This window comes from Musca domestica, unplaced genomic scaffold (genome assembly GCF_030504385.1).
Source record: "Musca domestica strain aabys unplaced genomic scaffold, Musca_domestica.polishedcontigs.V.1.1 17, whole genome shotgun sequence".
Classification (NCBI taxonomy): Eukaryota; Metazoa; Arthropoda; class Insecta; order Diptera; family Muscidae; genus Musca; species Musca domestica.
The window spans coordinates 10,856,138-10,877,860 of record NW_026712230.1 but is presented as its reverse complement, the minus strand read 5'-3'; the positions used below and the strand labels follow the sequence as shown (position 1 = coordinate 10,877,860).

The 21,723-nt window shown below is 37.3% G+C and overlaps 2 protein-coding genes across 2 annotated transcripts; both read right to left on the bottom strand.

Moving 5' to 3' along the window:
- Nucleotides 1-964: 964 nt before the first annotated feature.
- Nucleotides 965-19,477, bottom strand: LOC101888517 (uncharacterized). Its single transcript, XM_005178323.4, has 4 exons — nt 19,164-19,477; nt 1,369-1,457; nt 1,195-1,315; nt 965-1,131 (listed from the first exon to the last, which is right to left on the bottom strand). Exons 1-4 carry the CDS (start codon nt 19,357-19,359, stop codon nt 1,013-1,015), a joined length of 525 nt encoding a protein of 174 aa, XP_005178380.1. The 5' UTR covers nt 19,360-19,477; the 3' UTR covers nt 965-1,012.
- Nucleotides 19,478-19,749: 272 nt separating this feature from the next.
- LOC131801710 (uncharacterized) lies at nt 19,750-21,723 on the bottom strand. Its single transcript, XM_059120642.1, has 4 exons — nt 21,338-21,723; nt 20,276-20,364; nt 20,084-20,201; nt 19,750-20,028 (listed from the first exon to the last, which is right to left on the bottom strand). The coding sequence occupies exons 1-4, from the start codon at nt 21,552-21,554 to the stop codon at nt 19,832-19,834; spliced, it is 621 nt and encodes a 206-aa protein (XP_058976625.1). The 5' UTR covers nt 21,555-21,723; the 3' UTR covers nt 19,750-19,831.

Here is a 21,723-nt window from a genome sequence, read left to right as displayed (position 1 = left end):
ATAATAAATGTTAATCTTTTGCCGCTTCTGAGAGATTATAGGTCTTTGGGAAATATTGGTTCCAGTAAATTGGAAATGAGCAAATTAGTTAAAGATGCTATTATTGGAAAATTAGAGAACGAAACCTGATGGTTTTCTTTTATTATTTGTCACAATATCTTGTGGAATTCTTTCGAGTATCTTGCCTATATAAACTGTATCGATTATTGTAGTGTATTCAACGGTCGGCCCCGCTCGACTGTAGCCTTTGCTTACTTGTTTTAGAATCATTTTTACTGATGACGTCGTGCTACCGTACCAGTACCAGTATCACGGTAACAGCCGACACTAATGGAGCTCAAGATAGAAGTACTAAAGGGTTTTTGGAAATTCGAACTTTAAGGTTACGAAAACGATATTATGTGAACGGGTAGAACTAAAAACTTCAGATGGTTTTGGAAATACGTATGGCAAGTTCACGAAAAGTACTAAATGGTACTATTTGTTGGTACAATTTGGTATTGGGTGAACAGATAGTGCTTGAAATCTGAAATTTGGCATTTAGTCAATGTTCATTTGTAGCCTTAACCTATGGAGGTGGTTTCGGTAATGTATACTACAATTGAACAAAAAGTACTAAATTTGGTATTGGGTGAAGGAATAGGGCTGGAATCGCGAAATATGGTATACATGTAACTGTTGGTGTTTAGGATTGAGACACAAAAGTTGTTTCGGAAATGTATACTATAACTACACGAAAAGAACTGAATGGTACTGTATTTAGTATTGGGTGAAGGGATAGAGATAAAATTATGAAATTTGATATTTATATTACTGATAGTATCTGTGTTTAAGCCCTTAAATTGTCTTTAGCTTCTGGGCGGTGCAAGTGTCTTGCCCCCTCGTAACATAACAAACCCTTCAAGTATATCACCAAATTTTTGTTTGTTTTGTTTGTTTGTTTTTTTTTTTTTTTATATTAATTTTTTTTATTATACATTTTAACCAACTCATTTATTTAGTTAATGAATATCTAATCCATAGCTCCAGCATATTTGTTGGGCCGTACATAATTCTTCGGTTTGAAGTAGAAACTTTCTCGCAATGCCTTGTAATGCAAATAGACGGGTATCCACGTCACTGCTTGAATCGCTTTGAACGAATAAGAAGACTAATTTTAAAAACAAAAGAACTATATTTGGAAATATACCTTACCTATTACGGAAAGCTCCAAAATATACTTTTCAGGATTACCAATGATGGTGCCGGCAATGAAACCGATGACAACGACTATACCACCCATTAGCAGCCATGGAGCAATTGCTTGATGGATTTGCTTTTAAAGAGGGAGAGTTTACGAATTTGTATCACTTTACAAATGGAACTTACCAATTTTACGCCTACAATCAGGAGCACTGACAGGGTCCACATAACAGCATACCAATTCAGTTCTTCGGTTACGGTATAAACATGGGTGCCTAGCATTTGAAAAAGAACAAATGGTTGTTCGAAAAAGTCAAATGTGTTTTAAAACCAGTAAAGAAAGTCTTAAAGTCGGGCGGGACCGACTTTATGATACCCTACACCACTTTTCTAATTTAGTAGAGCTCCACATAACATTTAAAAGTTTTTATGGGAGAATTCAATCATACACGCTATGATTATAATTATAATTTAAAGTTCAAAGGACTAAATATGCCGAAGCATTTGTATCTTTTAAATTCGGACTTGTATTGCCCATTTGGTACACAATTAATTTGAAATCGGATAAAGATATATATGGAAGCTATATCCAAATCTGAACCGATCTCGATAAAATTTGGCAAAGATATTTCTGAGCTGTATTTGATATATTTCCCTGAATATCGTTGTTACGGAGTGTATATTACGGTTGTGAGTAACAAATATAACAAATCGGATGAACAATATATATGGAAGCTATAGCTATATCTGAACCGATCTTTACCAAATTTGACATACTAGCTTCTAGACTCAATTCGGTCGTAAGTGCCAAATTCCATTACATTTGGACAAATATTAGACGTTTGGTGCACAATAAAAACTAAATCGGACGAAGTTATGTATGGGAGCTATATCCAAATCTGAACCGAAATTTTTGCAAAGATATTTCTGAGCTGTATTTGCTATATTTCCCCAAATTTTGTTGTTACAGAGTGCATATTACGGCTGCGGAGAACAAAAATAACAAATCGGATGAACAATATATATGGGAGCTATAGCTATATCGGAACCGATTTCGATCAAATTTGGCATAATTATTTTCAGGCCTAATATAGTTGTATGTGCATACTATTCGGGCTGATATTACACGTTTGGTGCACAATTAAAGTCAAGTCGGACGAATATATATATGGGAGCTGTATCTAAATTATGACCGATTATCTCCAATTTCAATAGGGTTCGTCCTTGGGCCAAACAAATGATCTGTGCAAAATTTCATCTGGATAGGGCAATAAATGCGAACTGTACTTTGTTTACAAAAATACATGGACAGACGGACGGACGGGCATGCATAAATCGACTCAGAATGTGATTCTATGCAAATCATCAAGAGGAACTACGGGTCTATCTCGTTTCCTTTTGCTTGTTACAAACAAATGCACGAAGACATAATACCCTGACCACCTTGTGGTGTAGGGTATATAAAGATAATATTAATTAACTTTTTGGCATTCCTAAGTAGTAAAATCAAGACATTTTGCATCACTAATAAGTTAAGGAAATATTGAGTGTGCCCATCCAAGTTTTCAAAGGAAATGTATTTTGTGCTAAGTGCTCAGTTATGTTACGTAGAAGAATTTTTATTTTGGCAAAAGTCAGTCAATACTAAAACAAGTAAGCAAAGGCTACAGTCGAGCGGGGCCGACCGTTGAATACCCTACAACACTATAATAAACCATACAGTTTATATAGGCGAAATACTCGACAGAATTCCACAAGATATTGTGACAAATAATAAAAGAAAGCCATCAGGTTTCGTTCTCTAATTTTCGAATAATAGCAACTAAAACTAATTTGCTCATTTCCAATTTATTGGTAGATGTTGCACGTAAATGGTCTTCCTAGATCTGGAACCAATATTTCCCAAAGACCTATAACCTCTCAGAAGTGGTAAAAGATTATCATTTATTATTGGTTTTGGACTAAAACGCATCTATATGAGATACAGACATTTGACTATATTCTTCAACGAAATCAGCCTTAACGAAATAGTCAGAAGTGCGTCTTTCCTGTATTTGTGAATTCTCCAAAAAGTCTCTGGAATGGATATTTTCGTATTTTGTCTACAAAAGTTGGCAAACTCCTTCACACATTGAATATTTTTGGATGCCCATCCAAAACTGCTTGGCTTTTGCAATTTGCAGGTAACCCCCATTCAAACGTGCGTGAGGATCGGGCGATAATTACGACCTGCCGACAATTTTGCAGTTTTTTTTGGTCCATTTCAACCCCTAAATATATGGCGATCATCTCCAAAAAGAGTAGGCTTCTATTCTGACCCTCATCTTATCCCCATGCAAAATTTCGTAAGGATCGGGCCATAAATGAGATCTGTATATGATATCCTGATATCCTAACTACTTAGTTTTGTTAGCTGTAGAAATATTTCCAAATGTTTTATTCAAAATGAAAATATGCCAAAAATATGACAAAATTGAAAAAATATGAGAAAATTTTACCAAATCAATATTTTCATCTTTACAGAGATATTTTTATGCGATTTTTTAGACGTTTTTTCTTTCCTGCCAAGAGACCATTCTGAATTAATGAGAACTGTCGAAATCAGTTCAGCCGTTCTCGACATATAAGAGATCTTTTAAGCATATCTCCTTTGATAGACATATATATCGCATATATTTGCTATATATTCGATTTTTTGAATCTTAACATCAATGTAAAGATCAGAAGTAACCTTGTCATGGCTTTGAGATTTCGCCGGGGTTTAAAATATTCGCGTTTTAATGAAAAATTTTGAATTTTTTCAACAAAAGAGATATGGTCTATTTTACCCGCTAAATATTATCCGATGACCACCCAAATTGGTAGGCTTCTTCCCCGCCCTAAACTCTAGCTACATGCGAAATTCCACGTCGATTGGTCTATAATTGCGACCTGTATAGCTACTGCAAAATCCGATATTTTTCAGTATTTGGTCCATTTCAACCCCTAAACATTTGGCGATCATCTCCAAAAGAAATAGGGTTCTATTCTGACCCTAGCCCCACCTCCATTCTAAATTTCGTGAAGATCGGGTCAAAATTGCGACCTGTAGAGTGATTACAAATTAACATGGACAGACGGACAGACGGACAGACGGACGGACGGACATACATAGCTAGATCGACTCAGCTCGGCGAGATAGGAAGATCCATATATACTTTCCTATGTGGGAAATCAATATTTCGTGGTGTTACATAATTTTTGGCCCAATCAAACTTATAATACCCCCAACACATAGTGTTCACGTTCGTGAACAATTTTAAAACGAGCTCCAGTGGCAATTCTGAGGAGATGTTGCAATTCTAAGAAGATATGGCAATACTGAAATAAATGTGGCCACAATGTACTGGACGAAGGATTTTTTGATGGATTACCTCTCGTCAGTTTTTTAGCAGCGAGCAAGTTTGACGGCGAGTTCAGTTGCTTTTTTTTTTGGACCGAAAAACTTTGGTTGTCGTTCGCATCGCCATTTTTCTAAAAAGACACGAAATTCGAATTGTTTAACTGATCGTGTGTAATTTATTAAAATTGTACATTTAATAAACGGAAGAAATTTGCTTAATTTCTTCAAACCGAAATCTTGTCGGATTGTAAAAAGCGTTGTTTTTATTTTCGCGCGCCGCTTATCTGTTGCCTTTTTTTGTCTGGTTGGGTTCCAGTTGCTGCTATCCAGTTTTTTGTTGTTGCAAACTTTTCCTTCAGCGAGGAAGGAAACATAAGTCCTTCGAGCCGGATAGCAAAACGAGGAACATTTTTTCATTTGATATTCATAAAAAAAGGTAACACTTCGTTGGTTTTATGAATAAAACCAAAATTTTTTATAAATTGTGAACAAGAATTCGTTTTTTTGGGAAATTGTTAATTTTATTGTATTCCCCATTTTTACGCATTATAAATTATTGATCTGGCAACTACGCTACCACTAGTCGACATTTGGCATCAAAACAACAACAATTGTCCTCTCCTTTCTTTCTGTACTACTTCTTCATTAGTTTATATCTAAATTGAAGCAAAAGTGAAAAAATTTAATTGTTAAAACCTTTATTAAATCCAGTGGTAAAAATTGAGGAAAAACATACCCTTTTTATATATTATTAAAAATAAAGTGTGAGTGTGAGTGCGTGAAAATTGAAAAGATTAAAATAAACCTAAATTTGTTGGGAAAATATTCAAGGAACGCAACTTATTCCTTGAATTACTTATATTATCTGCTGTGTTTCAAGAGAAAAGAGAGTAAGAAAAAATTAATATTCGTGGTTTGTTTTGTTCTTGCTTCTTTTTATTCGGTCAACTTTAGTGATCATATGAAGTTTGCATTCACTACGAAATAATAACACTCAGCTGTTATACATATCTGTTGTCGAGGCAATTTTCAGTGGAGACTTATAATAACAAGAGCTTTCAGTAATTTCTATACTGTCGTGACTGGAATAGAATTTAATATATATATTGTTTATTTCCTTTCATTGTTTTGTTATCTTTTGAAATTTATACGAACATTGACGGTGACAATATTCTCAGAATACAGGAATAAAGAATATTTGTTCTTATATTTCTGAGTACTCATAAAATACAAATTGTTGGATTGATAAAATAGAATCGTCAAAACGAGACTGGTTGCTTATTTTCACAGGTTATCTTAAGCGGTTGTAAATATATTTGTCATAATTTGCTTTCTCTGTTAATAATTCTGTGGCAGTTTTTAAGCTTTATTTGAAATTAAAATGTCACAATCAACAATGTTGTTAAAATTCAAAAGGCTTGCCGCTCTTTTTCTTGAATTTGAAAAGGAATATACTGCTATTCTCCCTAGTGAACATACGATGTTCACGGTAGAGCTTCGGAAAGAAGAGTTTAAAGGACTTTGGCAAAAAGTTAGATCGGCTTATGAACAATTTTGTGTTGGGAGTGATGGATTGGACGAAGAAAAAGAAGCATCAGAATTGTTCAAGCAATGTAGAGAAGCTTACATCGTCTGCGCTGCTCAAATGGGTGAGTTGTCGCAAACTTTTATGAATCAATCCGCTTTGACGTCAACAATGGTCACAAATAACCAGGCAGTAGACCCTTTAGAGAACCGAATACCCGATCATCGTTTACGTTTACCACCATGCACTACAGAAATCTTTCACGGCGACTATCTCTCATGGCCGTCCTTTAGAGACATGTTCAGCGCGGTGTACATTAGCTGCAAATCTATCACGCCAGTTGAAAAACTATTTTATTTACGTCAGAGTACTCAAGGAGAGGCGTTGGAAATTGTTAAAAAATCACCTCTGACGAATTCTGGATTTGAAAATGCTTGGTCAAACCTTCGGGATAGGTATGAAAATAAGCGTATTTTGGTAAACAGTCAGTTAAAAATACTTTTTAGCCTCGAACCTGTTCGGAATGAATCAGCAGGAGAAATCAAACGTTTGCAAAGGGATATAAATAATTGTATAACTTCTCTTAAATTACACGATATCAATATAGATAATTGGGACCCAATATTTGTATTTTTATGCTCCACTAAACTGCCAGCAACTTCTTTATCACTCTGGGAGCAAACAGTTAGTAATAAAACTGAAATTTCCAAATGGGCAGACCTTGATGATTTTTTGACTTCCAGATTTCAATCATTGGAAACTGTGTATGACCTTACACATTCCCGAGGGACCGAAAGTTTACAAAGAAATGAATCTACCAGACCCGATAAGAGAGTCAAGTCCTATCAGGCAAATGTTAATAAACGAGCTTGCTTTGCATGTTCTCAAGATCATTTTCTAAAATCATGTCCAAAATTTTTAAAAATGACCCAGGGAGAAAGATTTATTTGGTGAAAAGAAATAATTTATGTCTTAATTGTTTCAGTAACAATCACAAATTGAGTCAGTGCTCTAGTCAGTTCAGTTGTTCTAGATGCAATTTGAAGCATCATACTCTTTTACATAGATGCCGCACAATCTCAAATTCTGTTACAGATGCGGATGTTCAGCCAAGCACTAGTCAGCAAACAAGACAGAATTCCGATAACAGTGGATCTAATGTTCAAAGTTGTTTTACGAACACTCGAAGACAGGTTCTATTGGGAACCGCCATTGTTAATATCCACTCAAACGGGGATGTTTTTACAGCAAGAGCATTGATTGATTCGGGTTCGCAAGCCACCTTTATATCAGAAAAGCTGCAACGAAGGCTCAATCTGCCAGTGACGAATGTCAATGCTAGAATTTCTGGCCTGAATGAAGCAATAGCTGGTTCTGCAGAAAAGGAATGTAAGTTTTGTTTAAAATCGCCACATTCCGATAATTTTAATATTGAAGTCGCTGCGTTGGTACTGCCCTTACTTACTGGTAGATTACCGAGTACCTCCGTTGATATTCCTTCCTCTTTTTCACTAGGTACATTGCCATTAGCCGATCCAAAATTTGCAACAAGCGATAAGGTGGATATTCTAATTGGGGGTGATGTGTATCCGCAAATTGTTTTAGGCGGTGTGCGACAGAATATTCTAGGGTCTCTTCTTGCACAGGAAACTATTTTTGGTTGGATCCTCACTGGACCAATTTCCAGTCTCAATCGCGTTGCGTTTACGACATTTGTTTCGCTTTGTACCTCGGTAGAAGTGGATAAACTCTTAGAAAAATTTTGGAGATTAGAAGAGCCACCAAAAGTTTCTGAATTCAGTCCCGAAGATGAGTACTGTGAGGAAGTCTATAAGAAAACCACTAAAAGACGGTCAGATGGAAGATATATAGTTTCGTTGCCATTTAAGTCCCAGTTTTTAAATGGACGAGGTCTAGGACAATCTAAAACTAAAGCCTGTCGACAATTTTTTAGGAACGAAGCTTCGTTGTGTAAGAAACCAGATTTTAAAATTATATATGACAGTGTTTTACTAGAATACGAAAATTTGGGTCATATGATTCAAATTGATCAATCATCTGATGTTTGCAGTTCTTTTTATTTGCCGCATCATGCAGTTATAAAGCCTGAGAGTTCCTCTACAAAAGTGAGAGTTGTTTTTAATGCATCTAGCAAGTCAACGACGGGTCTCAGTTTAAATGATGTTCTACATGCTGGTCCAATCCTCCAAAATGACTTAATGTTGTTGATCATTAGATGGCGATTCTACCGTTTTGTTTTTAATGGAGATATAGAGAAAATGTATCGCCAAATATGGTTAGAGGAACGTCATACCAAGTTTCAAAGAATTGTTTTTCGAAAACACCCCAAAGCTGATCTGAATGAATTTGAATTAAAGACTGTTACTTTTGGGGTCAATTGTGCGCCCTTTTTGGCCATTCGAACATTGCTCCAGTTAGCCGAAGATGTCGAAAATGAATTGCCTTTAGCTGCAGTAATTCTTCGACGCATGATGTACGTAGATGATGCACTAGCAGGGACGCATGAGTTAGATTTAGCTATCAAGGCTAGAAATGAGTTGATTCAAGCATTATCTTCTGCTGGGTTTTGTATGAGAAAATGGACTTCCAATGACGAAAGAATTTTAAATGGGTTGCCATCAGAGCATATTCTACGTGAGAATTTTTTGGAAATTGAAGATGAGAGTAATGCCAAGACTTTAGGCATCCGATGGAACGCTAAAAGTGATCATTTTTACTTTTCGGTAAAACCTATTGACATGAAGATGACATTTACTAAAAGAGAAGTTCTGTCGATAATAGCAAGTCTATTTGATCCAGCAGGATGGTTAGGTCCTGTTATTGTTGTCGCGAAGATGTTGATGCAACAAATATGGAGTGATGGCATAGGTTGGGATGAAGAATTAACTGAAAATAGTCAAAATCAATGGCATCAATTTATATGCGACTATGCATATTTGAATCACATTAAAATTCCAAGATGGGTAGGTTTTGAACCCAATGCACTAGTAGAGATTCATGGATTTTCTGATGCTTCAGAGAAAGCTTATGGGGCCTGTGTTTATGCAAGAGTTCATGCTGATAATGGATCAATACAAACACATTTATTGCTAGCAAAATCAAGAGTGGCCCCATTAAAGGTTGTATCGCTCCCAAGGTTGGAACTTTGCGGAGCTCTTTTATTATCCGATTTGATGGGGTCATTTAAAACTGACTTGTGCCTAAATGAAAAGAATACCAAATATTATTGTTGGTCAGATTCCACGATTGTCCTTGCATGGCTTCAAAAGCCCCCTAGTTCATGGACAACTTTCGTTGCAAATAGAGTATCAAAGATTCTGGATAAGGTTGAAAAGGACAAGTGGAGACACGTCAAATCTGAATTTAACCCTGCAGATATAATAAGTAGAGGTATCCGTCCGCAAGATCTTATAGATAATTCACTATGGTGGTATGGACCTTCTTGGCTTAAGTCTCCTAGTAACGAATGGGAAATTATCAACAATGAGTTCGCTACTGAAGAAGAAGAACGCAAGTTGAAAAGTTTCCATACCTTCATTAAAGATTATGATGATGTTCTGGACCGTTTTTCGTGTTATGGAAAGGCATTGCGGATAATGGCCTACGTTTTTCGGTTTATTGACTGCCTTAATAAACAAAAACGGTTCTCTAACCAAATTGTAGGATCTGAAGAGCTTAAAACTGTCAAAGAGCGATTAGTTCTTATTTCCCAAAAGGTATATTTCAGAGAAGAATATTATGATATTGCCAAAGGGAAATCCATTTCTCCAAAAAGTAATTTACTCTGTTTGAATCCTTTCATTGATAAAAAGGGTTTAATGTGTGTAGGTGGGCGGTTGGAAAATTCCTCATCCCTGTCACTTACCGAAAAGCATCCGATAATTTTGCCATATGGCTGCAAATTGTCGCGCCTCTTAATTAATTTTATTCATCAGATAACTTTGCATGGAGGTAATCAGCTGATGCTACGTATTTTGAGGACAGAATTTTGGATACCTCGAGCTAAAAATCTGATACAGTGGTCTATACGTCGTTGTAGAATTTGTACCATCATTGCAAAAAAGACTAGGACTCAACTAATGGCGTCTCTGCCGTTTTCAAGAACTGTACTTGATCGACCTTTTACTCGAACAGGCGTAGATTTCGCAGGACCTTATGACATCAAAAATTACACAGGCCGTGCATGTCTAATTACAAAGGGATATGTCTGTCTTTTTGTGTGTTTTGCTACACGAGCCATTCATTTGGAAGCTGTCAGCGACTTGTCGACAGTTACGTTTTTGGCAGCATTTGCTCGTTTTGTTTCACGTAGGGGGTGTCCGCGTGAGATGTATTCCGACAACGGCACGAATTTTGTTGGAGCGTCGAAAGCTTTAAAGGCGGAATTTCGATCTTTTCTAAAGGACATTGCACCCGAAATAATGAAATCTTATGCTACACAAGGTATCGATTGGCACTTCAATCCAGCAAGCGCACCACACATGGGAGGTTTATGGGAGGCCGGGGTCAAGTCTTTTAAATATCACTTCAAAAGAATAGCAGCTAATTTAAAATATACTTTCGAAGAGTTTTCAACATTATTGGCACGCATAGAGTCTTGTCTTAACTCAAGACCGCTCTGTCCCCTTTCAGAAGACGTATCTTCACTGGATGTTTTAACGCCGGGACATTTTTTAATCGGTGGTCCAATTTTGTCTCCTCCAGAACCTGCTATAAGTGAGACACCAGAGTCAATAATAAACCGATGGCAAAGAGTCAAAGCTCTCAATCAGCGTCTATGTCTGCGGTGGAAAGATGAGTACTTGAAAGAGCTGACAAAAAGGAATAAGTGGAAGAATCAAGAAGAAAACATTAAAGTAAATGATATGGTTGTCATCAAGGAAGACAATATCCCCCCAAACGAGTGGCGGTTAGGGCGGGTCACTAAAGTGTTGCCAGGTGTCGATCAGTTGGTGCGTGTTGCAGAGATCAAAACATCACGTGGTCTTGTTGTAAGACCTGTGGTAAAGCTCGTGCTTCTGCCTTCAAATTGATCAATTAAATTTTCTATTTTAGGGTAATGGTTAAAGCTAAGAAATATAACGTCGAAAATCGAGTAGGCAAGAAACGAATAGTTTGTCGTGTCTGCTTGAAAGATCACCCTCTTCGTTTTTGCAAAAAATTTTTAAATATGGACTATGCGGAGAGAATGAAAATAATTTCAATTTATCAACATTGTGCTGGATGCCTGGGACATGATCATACATGGCGCACATGTACAAGCACAGGAAAGTGTCACAAATGTGGTGATATGCATCACACTCTACTCCATAAACCTGGACCTCGTTCGTCTAGGGAGATCGCAAGAAAAAGAAAGGCAAGGCAACATCCTAGTACTTCCGAGTCCATATCGGAGAATGAAAGTCACTCGTCATATAGGCATAGACCTCGTTCGTCCAAAGCCTTATCGCAGCAAGGACCCAGTTCGTCCAAATCTGCATTGAAAAAAGGACCTAGTTCGTCCCGAAATTCTCACAGTGAGTCTAAGAGGCTTTTAAATGAGGTTGTTCCTTACCGTGGACGAAATGCTCAGCCGTACAATAGAAGAAAGAACCAGTCCAGTGAAGTAATTCCTACATACACTTTGCAGGAGACGGTTCTATTGAAACCGACGGCGATGGTTAAAATAGTTTGTGGAGACCGGTATATACATGAAAGGGCTTTGATTGACCCAACCAATGAGATTTCAATAATTTCTGAATCATTGGCAAGAAGGATGAGTCAAAAAATTGTGAAAATCGGAAAAAAAAGCTAGATGTCTTCTTAGACTTAGAGGCAATCACGGTATGTCTACGACTGTTGAAACCTACGCTGAGGTGAGGCGAGATCACAAAGTGATGACACCGAAAAGGTCCGTTGACGTGCGTATTACCGAAGATTTCCCGGGACTACAACTAGCTGATGAACAATTTTACACCTCTGGCCCTGTTTTTATAACTTTAGGGGGTGATCTGTACTCAAAATTATTCGGAATGGGGTAAGTGGAGGTACTTTTGGAAAACCTCTGGCACAATTTACGATCTTTGGCTACATTATATCGGGATTGTGTACCCCATAAGCTGGATGTAAGCCAACTAATATAAGCTTTAGCCATGACCTATTTCACCCTATTTTTTGTTATTTCAGTTGAAGTCGAATTGGCATAAGTGGATCTATTTGAATTTTTCTCTCTTATTTTTAATAAAATAAATTTGGATTGGAAATTGTTGTTGTAAATTTATTGGTTTCTTTCTCTGAATAAGATCTAAAATAAATAAGGAGTGTCATATTTAAAATGCACAACTGGGAACAATTAACTAATCATTGTTTTCTTTATTAATTTTTCTTTTCATGTTTTTTTTTCGAGCCTTTCCATGTCGTTTCTCTAATGGAAAGACTGAAAGGTGGGCGGAATGTTCACGTTCGTGAACAATTTTAAAACGAGCTCCAGTGGCAATTCTGAGGAGATGTTGCAATTCTAAGAAGATATGGCAATACTGAAATAAATGTGGCCACAATGTACTGGACGAAGGATTTTTTGATGGATTACCTCTCGTCAGTTTTTTAGCAGCGAGCAAGTTTGACGGCGAGTTCAGTTGCTTTTTTTTTGGACCGAAAAACTTTGGTTGTCGTTCGCATCGCCATTTTTCTAAAAAGACACGAAATTCGAATTGTTTAACTGATCGTGTGTAATTTATTAAAATTGTACATTTAATAAACGGAAGAAATTTGCTTAATTTCTTCAAACCGAAATCTTGTCGGATTGTAAAAAGCGTTGTTTTTATTTTCGCGCGCCGCTTATCTGTTGCCTTTTTTTGTCTGGTTGGGTTCCAGTTGCTGCTATCCAGTTTTTTGTTGTTGCAAACTTTTCCTTCAGCGAGGAAGGAAACACATAGTGTTGTAGGGTATAATGAGTAGCATTTAGTTATTTACGTAGTGTTAAAGTACGCACTTTAAAATAATAAAACAATCAATCTCCATATCTCAACCTCAGATAGCAATAGTGACCTTATATCACATTTAGGGATTTCAGCTTTGTAATTTCCCCCAATTACTAAATTTAGTCAATTGTAGTACCATTTGTGATATCCATATAAAATTTCAGAATAGAGCTGAAAATTTACACCCAGTACCAAAGTTAGTACTATTTAGTAAGTTGCGTACAATTATAGTACAAATTCCATATCATATCTCAATCACATATAACAACAAACACCTCAATAAAAAATTTCGGGATTCCCGAATAATACCGAATACCGAATTTAGTAATATATAGTACGCATATCCAAAACAATCTACATCTTTCCATTTTAGACACCAAAAGTGATCCAAAATTAGTACCACTTAGTACTTTTCGTTTCGATAGCAACAGAGACCTAAATATCAAATTTGAGTACTCCAGCCTTTTTCCTTCTCCCAATACCAAATTTAGTAAGATTTAGTACTTTTCGTTCAAATATAGGACGCATTTCCACAACCACCTACATATCTTTACCAGAGAAACCAGTAGTGACATCTACACCGAATTTGGGGACTCCAGCTCTCTTCCTTCTCCCTATACTAAATGCAGTGAGATGAAAAAACGAAATTCACTCTGCTGTAATCACTAAGCCACTCGTCCGACAGCTGTTAAAATTATTCCAGCGACAGCTCATTATATTGTTTACAAGCGCACAACAGCATTTTGGTGAGAATTTTCCAGAAAAACTAGTTATTCGTGATGGAATTCAAGCGTGATAGTGTGATTTCTTTATATTTGGCTTTAAAACCACAAGTAAATATCGTTAGAGCACTCCAGCATTTAAATTTGAATACATCTTTTGTGTCTCGTACCATCGCTCGTTACCGTCAAGGAAGAGGACGGAAGAATAGAGCAACATCAGCAGAAATAGTTCGAAAAGTAAAGAAGCGACTTGATCGAAACCCACGTCGAAGTGGCCGAAACATGGCTCGTGAGCTGAACATATCGCAATATTCCATTCGGCAAATACTGAAAAATGAGCTTGGGGTAAAGCCATTGAAATTCCAAAAAGTGCAAGAACTTACAACGCAACAGAAAGAAAATAGACTCAAAAGAGCTAAATAGTTTCTTCGCTTGATCGAAAGTGGTGAACTGTCGAATTTGGTTTTCTCCGATGAGAAAACAATCGTTGTCCAGCAGTTTGTAAACAAACAAAATGATAGTGATTACTTGGCAAAGAGGCCAGCTGAAAATGTGCACCTTCGGTTAGCCACCAGAACTCAAGCGCCGCCCATGGTGATGGTGTGGGCCGCCATAACAGCCGATGGTCGCTCGCCGCTCGTATTTATCGACCGTGGCATCAGAATAAATGCCGAATATTGTGGCGAAAATATTCTGGAGGGTGTATTAAAGCCTTGGGCAAGCAAACATTTTGGCCGCAGACCTTGGACATTCCAACAGGACTCAGCACCGTCGCACTCAATACGCGCCACCCTAGAATGGTAACAAAATGAGGATCCTCGCTTCATTTCCAGCGCACAATGTCCACCAAAATCTCCGTATACCAATCCGTTGGACTATTGTGTTTGGAGTATTTTGGAAAGCAAGGTTGGCACTAAAAAATACCAAGCTAGCGCTTCGCCGGGAATGTGCCAAAATACCGCAGAGCAACATTCGGGCTGCATGTGACGGTTTCATTGGCCGTTTGAAGGCCATAACTCGTGCCAAAGGTGACCAATTCGAACAAATCTAAACTTATTCTAAAATTTTATGCTATTTCCGACAATTTGTGCATTCACTCAATAAAATTAAATAAAATGTAAAAATTATGGCGTTTTACTTTGTTGCAGTTTTTTTATCTCATCGTGATTTCATATTTCAATACAATAGTAATTCTATATCCAAATTTCAGCATTCCAGCTCTATTGGTTCATCCGAATTGTACCGAATGTAGTACCATTTTGTACATTTCTTGCACATAAGTATGAATTTCCAAAACTTTCTACATACCCCAATCCTACATTCCAACAGTAATCTTAATTTCAAATTTCAGGATTCCAGCTCTATCGGTTCAACAAAATCCAAATTGTTTCAAATTTAGTACAATTTTGTACACATAAGTACAAATTTCCATAACTACCTACATACATTAGCCCTACAATGCAATAATAATCTTATTTCCGAATTTCAGTATTACAGATATCTCGACTCACCCAAAACGAAATTTTACAAAATTTAGTGCCATTTAGTACTTTTTGTGCACGTAAGTACGAATTTCAAAAACTACCTTCAATCTACCTCCCAATTTTACACCCCAAATTTCGGGATTCTTGTTTTATTTTTATTCTCCCAATTCAAATTGTATCATATTTAGTACCGCTTGGTATTTTTGGTATACATGAGTACACACTTTCAAAACTACCTCCACCCATAGAACTTATTCCTCAACCTCGATTCCCATTTCAAATTTCAAGTTTTTAGCAAAATGGTACTTAATGTATCACATTTTAATACTTTTCGTATGAATTTCCAAAAAAAGTGCCACATCCATCACACATCCTATCAATGGCCCACATTCCAAATTTAAGAGTTCTAGCTTTACTGGTTCGTCAAATTCAAAGAGTATTATATTTGGTACCTTTAAGTAGCTTTCTTACCGTTCTCACCTCACCTCACCCAAAATTTCAAGATTCTTGTTTCTGTCATTTCGTCTGGGCATACTCAGTCGTAGGTTATTTCACTACTCTTTTATGTATATAGATTCCCACGTGCCACGATTGGATTATATCAAATATTTTTTTTCGAAATTTTGGACTTTTTATGTGGAAGACAACACTAAATTTTTTCCACGGTTTTGTCTAAAAATTGCTATTTGTAATTCGTAATGGGTTCTACCTCCGGTGGCGGAACATTGTATATATAGGTGCACGTTATGGTATAGCACCCATACAACGGTACCTCTCAATATTCGTTATTTTGATGATTTTTGTCTAAAAATTGGTATTTGTAGTTCGTAATGTGTTCTAGCCCCTGTTGCGAAACATAGTATGTATAGGTCCACCTTTTCGTATAGCACCTACATAATGGTACCTCCGAATATTTTGATTATTTTTGCCACATTTTTCGGCGGCAGAAAATTGAAACTTTAGGTCCGAGTCTTCCTATAGCGCACATATAACGATAACCACCGGTACTCGGTATGTTGATAATCCTAGTCACATTTACCCACGAAATTTGGTAGATGACAATCATTATACCCTACAACACTATGTGTTGGGGGTATTATAAGTTTGATTGGGCCAAAAATTATGTAACACCTCGAAATATTGGTTTCCCACATAGGAAAGTATATATGGATCTTCCTAGCTCGCCGAGCTGAGTCGATCTAGCTATGTATGTCAGGTCGCAATTATGGCCCGATCTTCACTAAATTTAGAATGGAGGTGGGGTCTGGCCCAGAAAATTTGGTTTTGGAGATGATCGCATAATATTTAGGGGTTAAAATGGACCAAATACTGAAAAATTTCCTGATTTTACAGTTGCTCTACAGGTCGCAGTTTTAGACCAATCGACGCGGAAGTTAGCATGGGGCTAGATCTTAGGGCTGACCAGAAGTCTTCGAATTTTGATGGTCATCGGGTAATATTTAGTGGGTGAAACAGACCATAGCATTTGTGTTAAATAAAAGTCAAATTTTTCATTAAACCGCGAACATTTTTAATCCCGGCGAAATCACAATAGATGAAGAGGTCAATTCTGACCGTTACGTAGATGCCGATAGCAAATATATCTGATATATATCGGGAAATATATACAATGTAAATATACAATAGAAGGGGATGTTAGCTAAAATACTTATATCTCAAGAATGGCTGGACCGATTTTGACAAATTTTGTCAATTCAGAATGCCCTCTTGGCATAAGAGAATAAAATCTAAAAAAATCGCATAAAAATGAGCAAATAATGGTGTTATTATAGATTTTGTAGCATTTAGTGAATTGTTTTTATTTTTTCATATTTTTTATCGCATGCTATTTTTTCAATTTGACTTATAATATTGAAATGTACATTTTGTAAAATTTTTTCACCTTACAACACGGGTAGAATAGACCACAACTTTTGTGTGAAAAAAATACCAACATTACTTACAGGCGATATCCGAAATACACAAAAGGCGAACTTCTGGCTTTTTTATGCTGATTTCGTTGATGAATATAGCTAAATATCGTAGGCAAGCAAATCATATAGATGGGTCTAAATTTGTAGATGCAGAACGGCTTCTTGCTTTTGGAGATGATCGCTAAATATTAAGGGGCTCAAATGAACCAAAACAGAAAAAATTACTGATCACACAATTGAAGCCAATCAACATGCCTGAGAAGAGAGTTAGGGATAGGGAAGAATTCTAGCTTTTTGGATGACCATTGGATTATATTTAGCTGTAAAATGGACCACAAAAACTAACAGCACGACGGAGTGCGCAAATGTCCCTGGTCAAAATGGTAAGGGCAATATCTGGGCAGTGCTCCATGACAAAATTTCAAAAGCGAAATCTTCCAAAATGGACTTGGACATAAGGGTGCTTCTAACATATTGTAGTGTTGTAGGGTATCACATGGTCGGCCCCGCACGACTATAGCCTTTGCTTACTTGTTTAAAATTGTACTTCGTTATTCTTTATCCGTTTTGTATCCAAGACTCAAATTTGTTTGTTTACAAAACAATCGAAATTTTCTCAATAAGAATTTGTAAACAGTCAGTAACACAAATGTTAAAATTGTACTCTTAAATTCTCTCACTTACTGGGCTTTTAGATAAAGGAACAACATCTAGTAACAATATACAGGATGAGATAAAAAAAACTGCAGCTGGAAATAGCATCAAATTTTAGAATAAGTTTAGATTTGTTTAAATTGGTCACCTTTGGCACGAATTATGGCCTTCAAACAGCCAATGATGTTGCTCTGTGGTATTTTGGCCCATTCCCGGCGAAGCGATTGCTGGAGGTGATCAACACTTTGGTATTTTTTAATGCCAACCTTGTTTTCAAAATATTCCAGATACAATAGTCCAACGGATTGGTATACGGAGATTTTGGTGGCCATTCTTTGGTGACGCGTGCTGAGTGAAATGGTGCTGAGTCCTGTTGGAATGTCCAAGGACTGCGGCCAAAGAGTTTGCGTGCCCAAGGCTTTAATACACCCTCCAGAATATTTTCGCGATAATATTCGGCATTTATTCTAATGTCACGGTCGATTAATACCAGCGGAGGGCGATCATAGGCTGTTATGGTGGCCCCCACCATCACCAAGGCTGGCGTTTGAGTTCTGGTGGCCAACCGAAGGTGCACATTTTCACTTTCGACCAAGCGAAGCAACTGTTTAGCTCTTCTATTTTCTAGTATATTTTCTTTCTGTTGCGGTATAAGTCCTTGCATTTTTTGGAATTTCAATGACTCATGACCGAGCTCATTTTTCAATATTTGCCGAATGGAATATTGCGCTACGTTCAGCTCACGAGCAATTTTCGGCCACTGCGACGCGGGTTTCGATCAAGTCGCTTTTTTAATTTTCGAATCATTTCTGCTGATGTTGCTGTTTTCTTCCGTCCACTTCCTTGACGTTGGGCTACGCTACCTGCATCACGGTAACGAGCGATGGTACGAGACACTAAAAATTTATTCACATTTAAATAATGGATTGCTCATACGATAGCCATTTGTGGTTTTCCAGCCAAATATAAAGAAATCACACTATCACGCTTGAATTCCATCACGAATAACTTTTTTTCTGGAAAATTGTCACCAAAATGCTTTTATACGTTTGTAAACAATATAATGAGCTGTCAGTGGAATAATTTTAACAGCCGTCGGACGAGTGGCTTAGAAATGACAGCAGTCTGAAATTGGTTGCAGTTTTTTATCTCACCCTGTATACAAATTTATACATATTACAAATCGATATCACCCTTGCCTCTTGTTAGCGAAACTTTTTAAAAAAGTCTTTAAAACTCCTTCATTATTTGATGCTTTAGAAGACAAAGGTCCTAAATTTGCCTCAGTTAGCCTACATACCTTCAAATTCATCCATCCTCAGTCTACTACCATCATAATCGCTATCATCTTCATATGACGTATAATCCATTTCTTTCGCATTTTTTATATTCTCATGATAGTTTTTGATAAGAACCACATTATGGATCAGCAGCAGCGTGTACATTACCGTCGTATAGATGGCAATCGAGAAGACAATTCGAAACGATGATAACATGATAAGCCTTAAACACAAAAATTCGTTTAAACGTTCGAACGTATAGCGTTACGGCGATCAATCTAAACAATCGTCTCAAAACAAACTAAAGATTAGTTTTTCTTATGAATTAAACTGAATTGTTTTGAAAAAAAATTAATAATATTATTATCAATGGAAAGAGAGCCGGAGCACAGGCGAGTAGTAATACAATAATATTTTCAATTTAAATTTTGAGAAGAAATGAGTCTTATTTTCTATAGAAAAAATTAGTAACCAATGCCTTTTTTGTATCGGAAGGAACATATGAGGCGTTCCTTTAGATAGAAAAACCAATTCGAAAAAGTGAGCATTTTTCCCCACACCTGAGAACACATACAAAATTTGCCGAAGTGACATTACTACTCATAATTTAGGGATGCCATTCATTCAGAAAAATTTATTTAATTCATTAATTTTTTTTATAATTTACAAATAAAAATCACAATTTTATTTAAGCTTTTATTTCTCCCTCAGATGTGCAACTTTTGTTTGGCAAAAAAATTGGAAACTGTCCACGCCATTGATGAAATTTCTCCGGTTGATCCCAGACGCGATAGACGTTAATAAATCCGTATTGTTTCCAGTAACGTGTCGGGCGAAGCTTTTTGTAATAGGTATAGACGGGAAACCACGTAAATATTTGGAGGCCTTGATAAAAGATACATGTATTCAAATAACAATAATTCACACCAAAACAAGTTACCCATCACAATGTAATCCAAGAGGCTATCTCTCTGGGATGTAACGATGTTCAGGCAGAAGCCGCAACCAACCATAATGCAGCCCGCCACTAGCCATGGTGAAATGAATTGATGACGTTTCTATGAAGAGAGTTCGTTATTTCAGTATTGTGTTAAATTGAGTTTTTGGGAATATCTTTTTGCATAGAACTTACCATTTCCAAACCAACTATCATTAGCACCGATAGAATTAACATGACTACGTAAACGAAAAGGCTGGCAATGTTGGCATATAGATTAATTGCTGGAAAATGAATAAGGTAGAAAAGGTGGAAGATTAAAATGATGATATACTCCCTACCATACGGAATCCCGACGCGCAGCTCTCTTGTCTTTGTTTACCCCTAATCTACAACTTGTCTGTACCGACTCTCTACCCTGCAGCTCGTCTATACCGGCTTCCTGACTATCACATCGTCTATACCGACTCCCTGGCCTTCAGCTCGTCTGTTCCGACTTCCTGACTATCACCTCGTCTATACCGACTCCCTGACCTTCAGCTCGTCTTTTCCGACTCTCTGGCTTTCAGCACGTCTACTCCGACTCCCTGGCCAGCAACTCGTCTATACCATCTCCCTGGCCATCAGCTCGTCTACTCCGACTCTCTGGCCTGAAACACGTCTATTCCGACTCCCTGGCCTGAAACACGTCTATTCCGACTCCCTGGCCTTCAGCTCGTCTGTTCCGACTCCCTGGCCAGCAACTCGTCTATACCATCTCCCTGGCCTTCAACTCATCTATACCGATTCCCTGGCCTTCAGCTCGTCTATATCGACTTCCTGGCCATCAGTTCGTCTACTCAAAATCCCTGGCCAGCAACTCGTCTACTCCGACTCCCTTGCCTGCAGCTCATCTATTCCGACTCCCCGGCTTTCAGCACGTCTACTCCGACTCCCTGACCAGAAACTCGTCTATATCATCTCCCTGGCCTTCAGCTCGTCTACTCCGACTCCCTGGCCATCACATCGTCTATTCCGACCCCTGACCATTACCTTGTCCATACCGACTCCCTAGCTTTTCAACACCTTTTCGTTCGTATTCTGCTATCCCTCAAGCCCTTAAAGTAAACCCCCTCCATGGTCCTAAGACAATTTCAAACAATCCCAATATTTTGGTATGATGTTCTCTATAAATTCTATACGAGTGTATGTGTACTCAAATCAATTCCTTATCTCGAACAAAAAAACAATGGATTTCGAATGATCTTTTCTACATACCGCTAATGTGTTTAAGTAGAGCTCTCAGCTCATTTGTCCAAACATCTGGATCCGTATCTTTGGTTTGTTCTTCAATTATTTGATAATAGATCAACAGGCCTGTGACATTGTACGCGGTGAGACAGGCATAAATAATAATGGCCAAAATGGCCATGACACAGGCCACACAAAACCAGGGCGATTTATTGGCAACTCTCATGGACAATTTTGGTGGCATGTTTGTTTGTGTGGTTTTCTTTTGTTTTTATTTGTATTATTTTTATAATATGGCGAAATTAAATCTTATTCACAGAAAAAACGTAACACGCTTCTTTCTATTCCAATGAAAAGCGAACATTCTTATCAGCGGTTTCGAATAAAACTGAAGATCGATTTATAAATTGATT

Excerpts from the sequence above, each read along its gene's own strand:
- LOC101888517 (XM_005178323.4), bottom strand. The coding sequence starts at position 19,359 with ATGTTATCATCGTTTCGAATTGTCTTCTCGATTGCCATCTATACGACG. Across the intron at positions 1,316-1,368 it reads TGATTGTAGGCGTAAAATTG|CAAATCCATCAAGCAATTGC; the intron begins GTAAGTTCCATT and ends CCTCTTTAAAAG. Across the intron at positions 1,132-1,194 it reads TTTGGAGCTTTCCGTAATAG|CGATTCAAGCAGTGACGTGG; the intron begins GTAAGGTATATT and ends ATTCGTTCAAAG.
- LOC131801710 (XM_059120642.1), bottom strand. The coding sequence starts at position 21,554 with ATGCCACCAAAATTGTCCATGAGAGTTGCCAATAAATCGCCCTGGTTT. Across the intron at positions 20,365-21,337 it reads TCTACTTAAACACATTAGCG|CAATTAATCTATATGCCAAC; the intron begins GTATGTAGAAAA and ends TTCATTTTCCAG. Across the intron at positions 20,029-20,083 it reads CTTGGATTACATTGTGATGG|GCCTCCAAATATTTACGTGG; the intron begins GTAACTTGTTTT and ends TCTTTTATCAAG.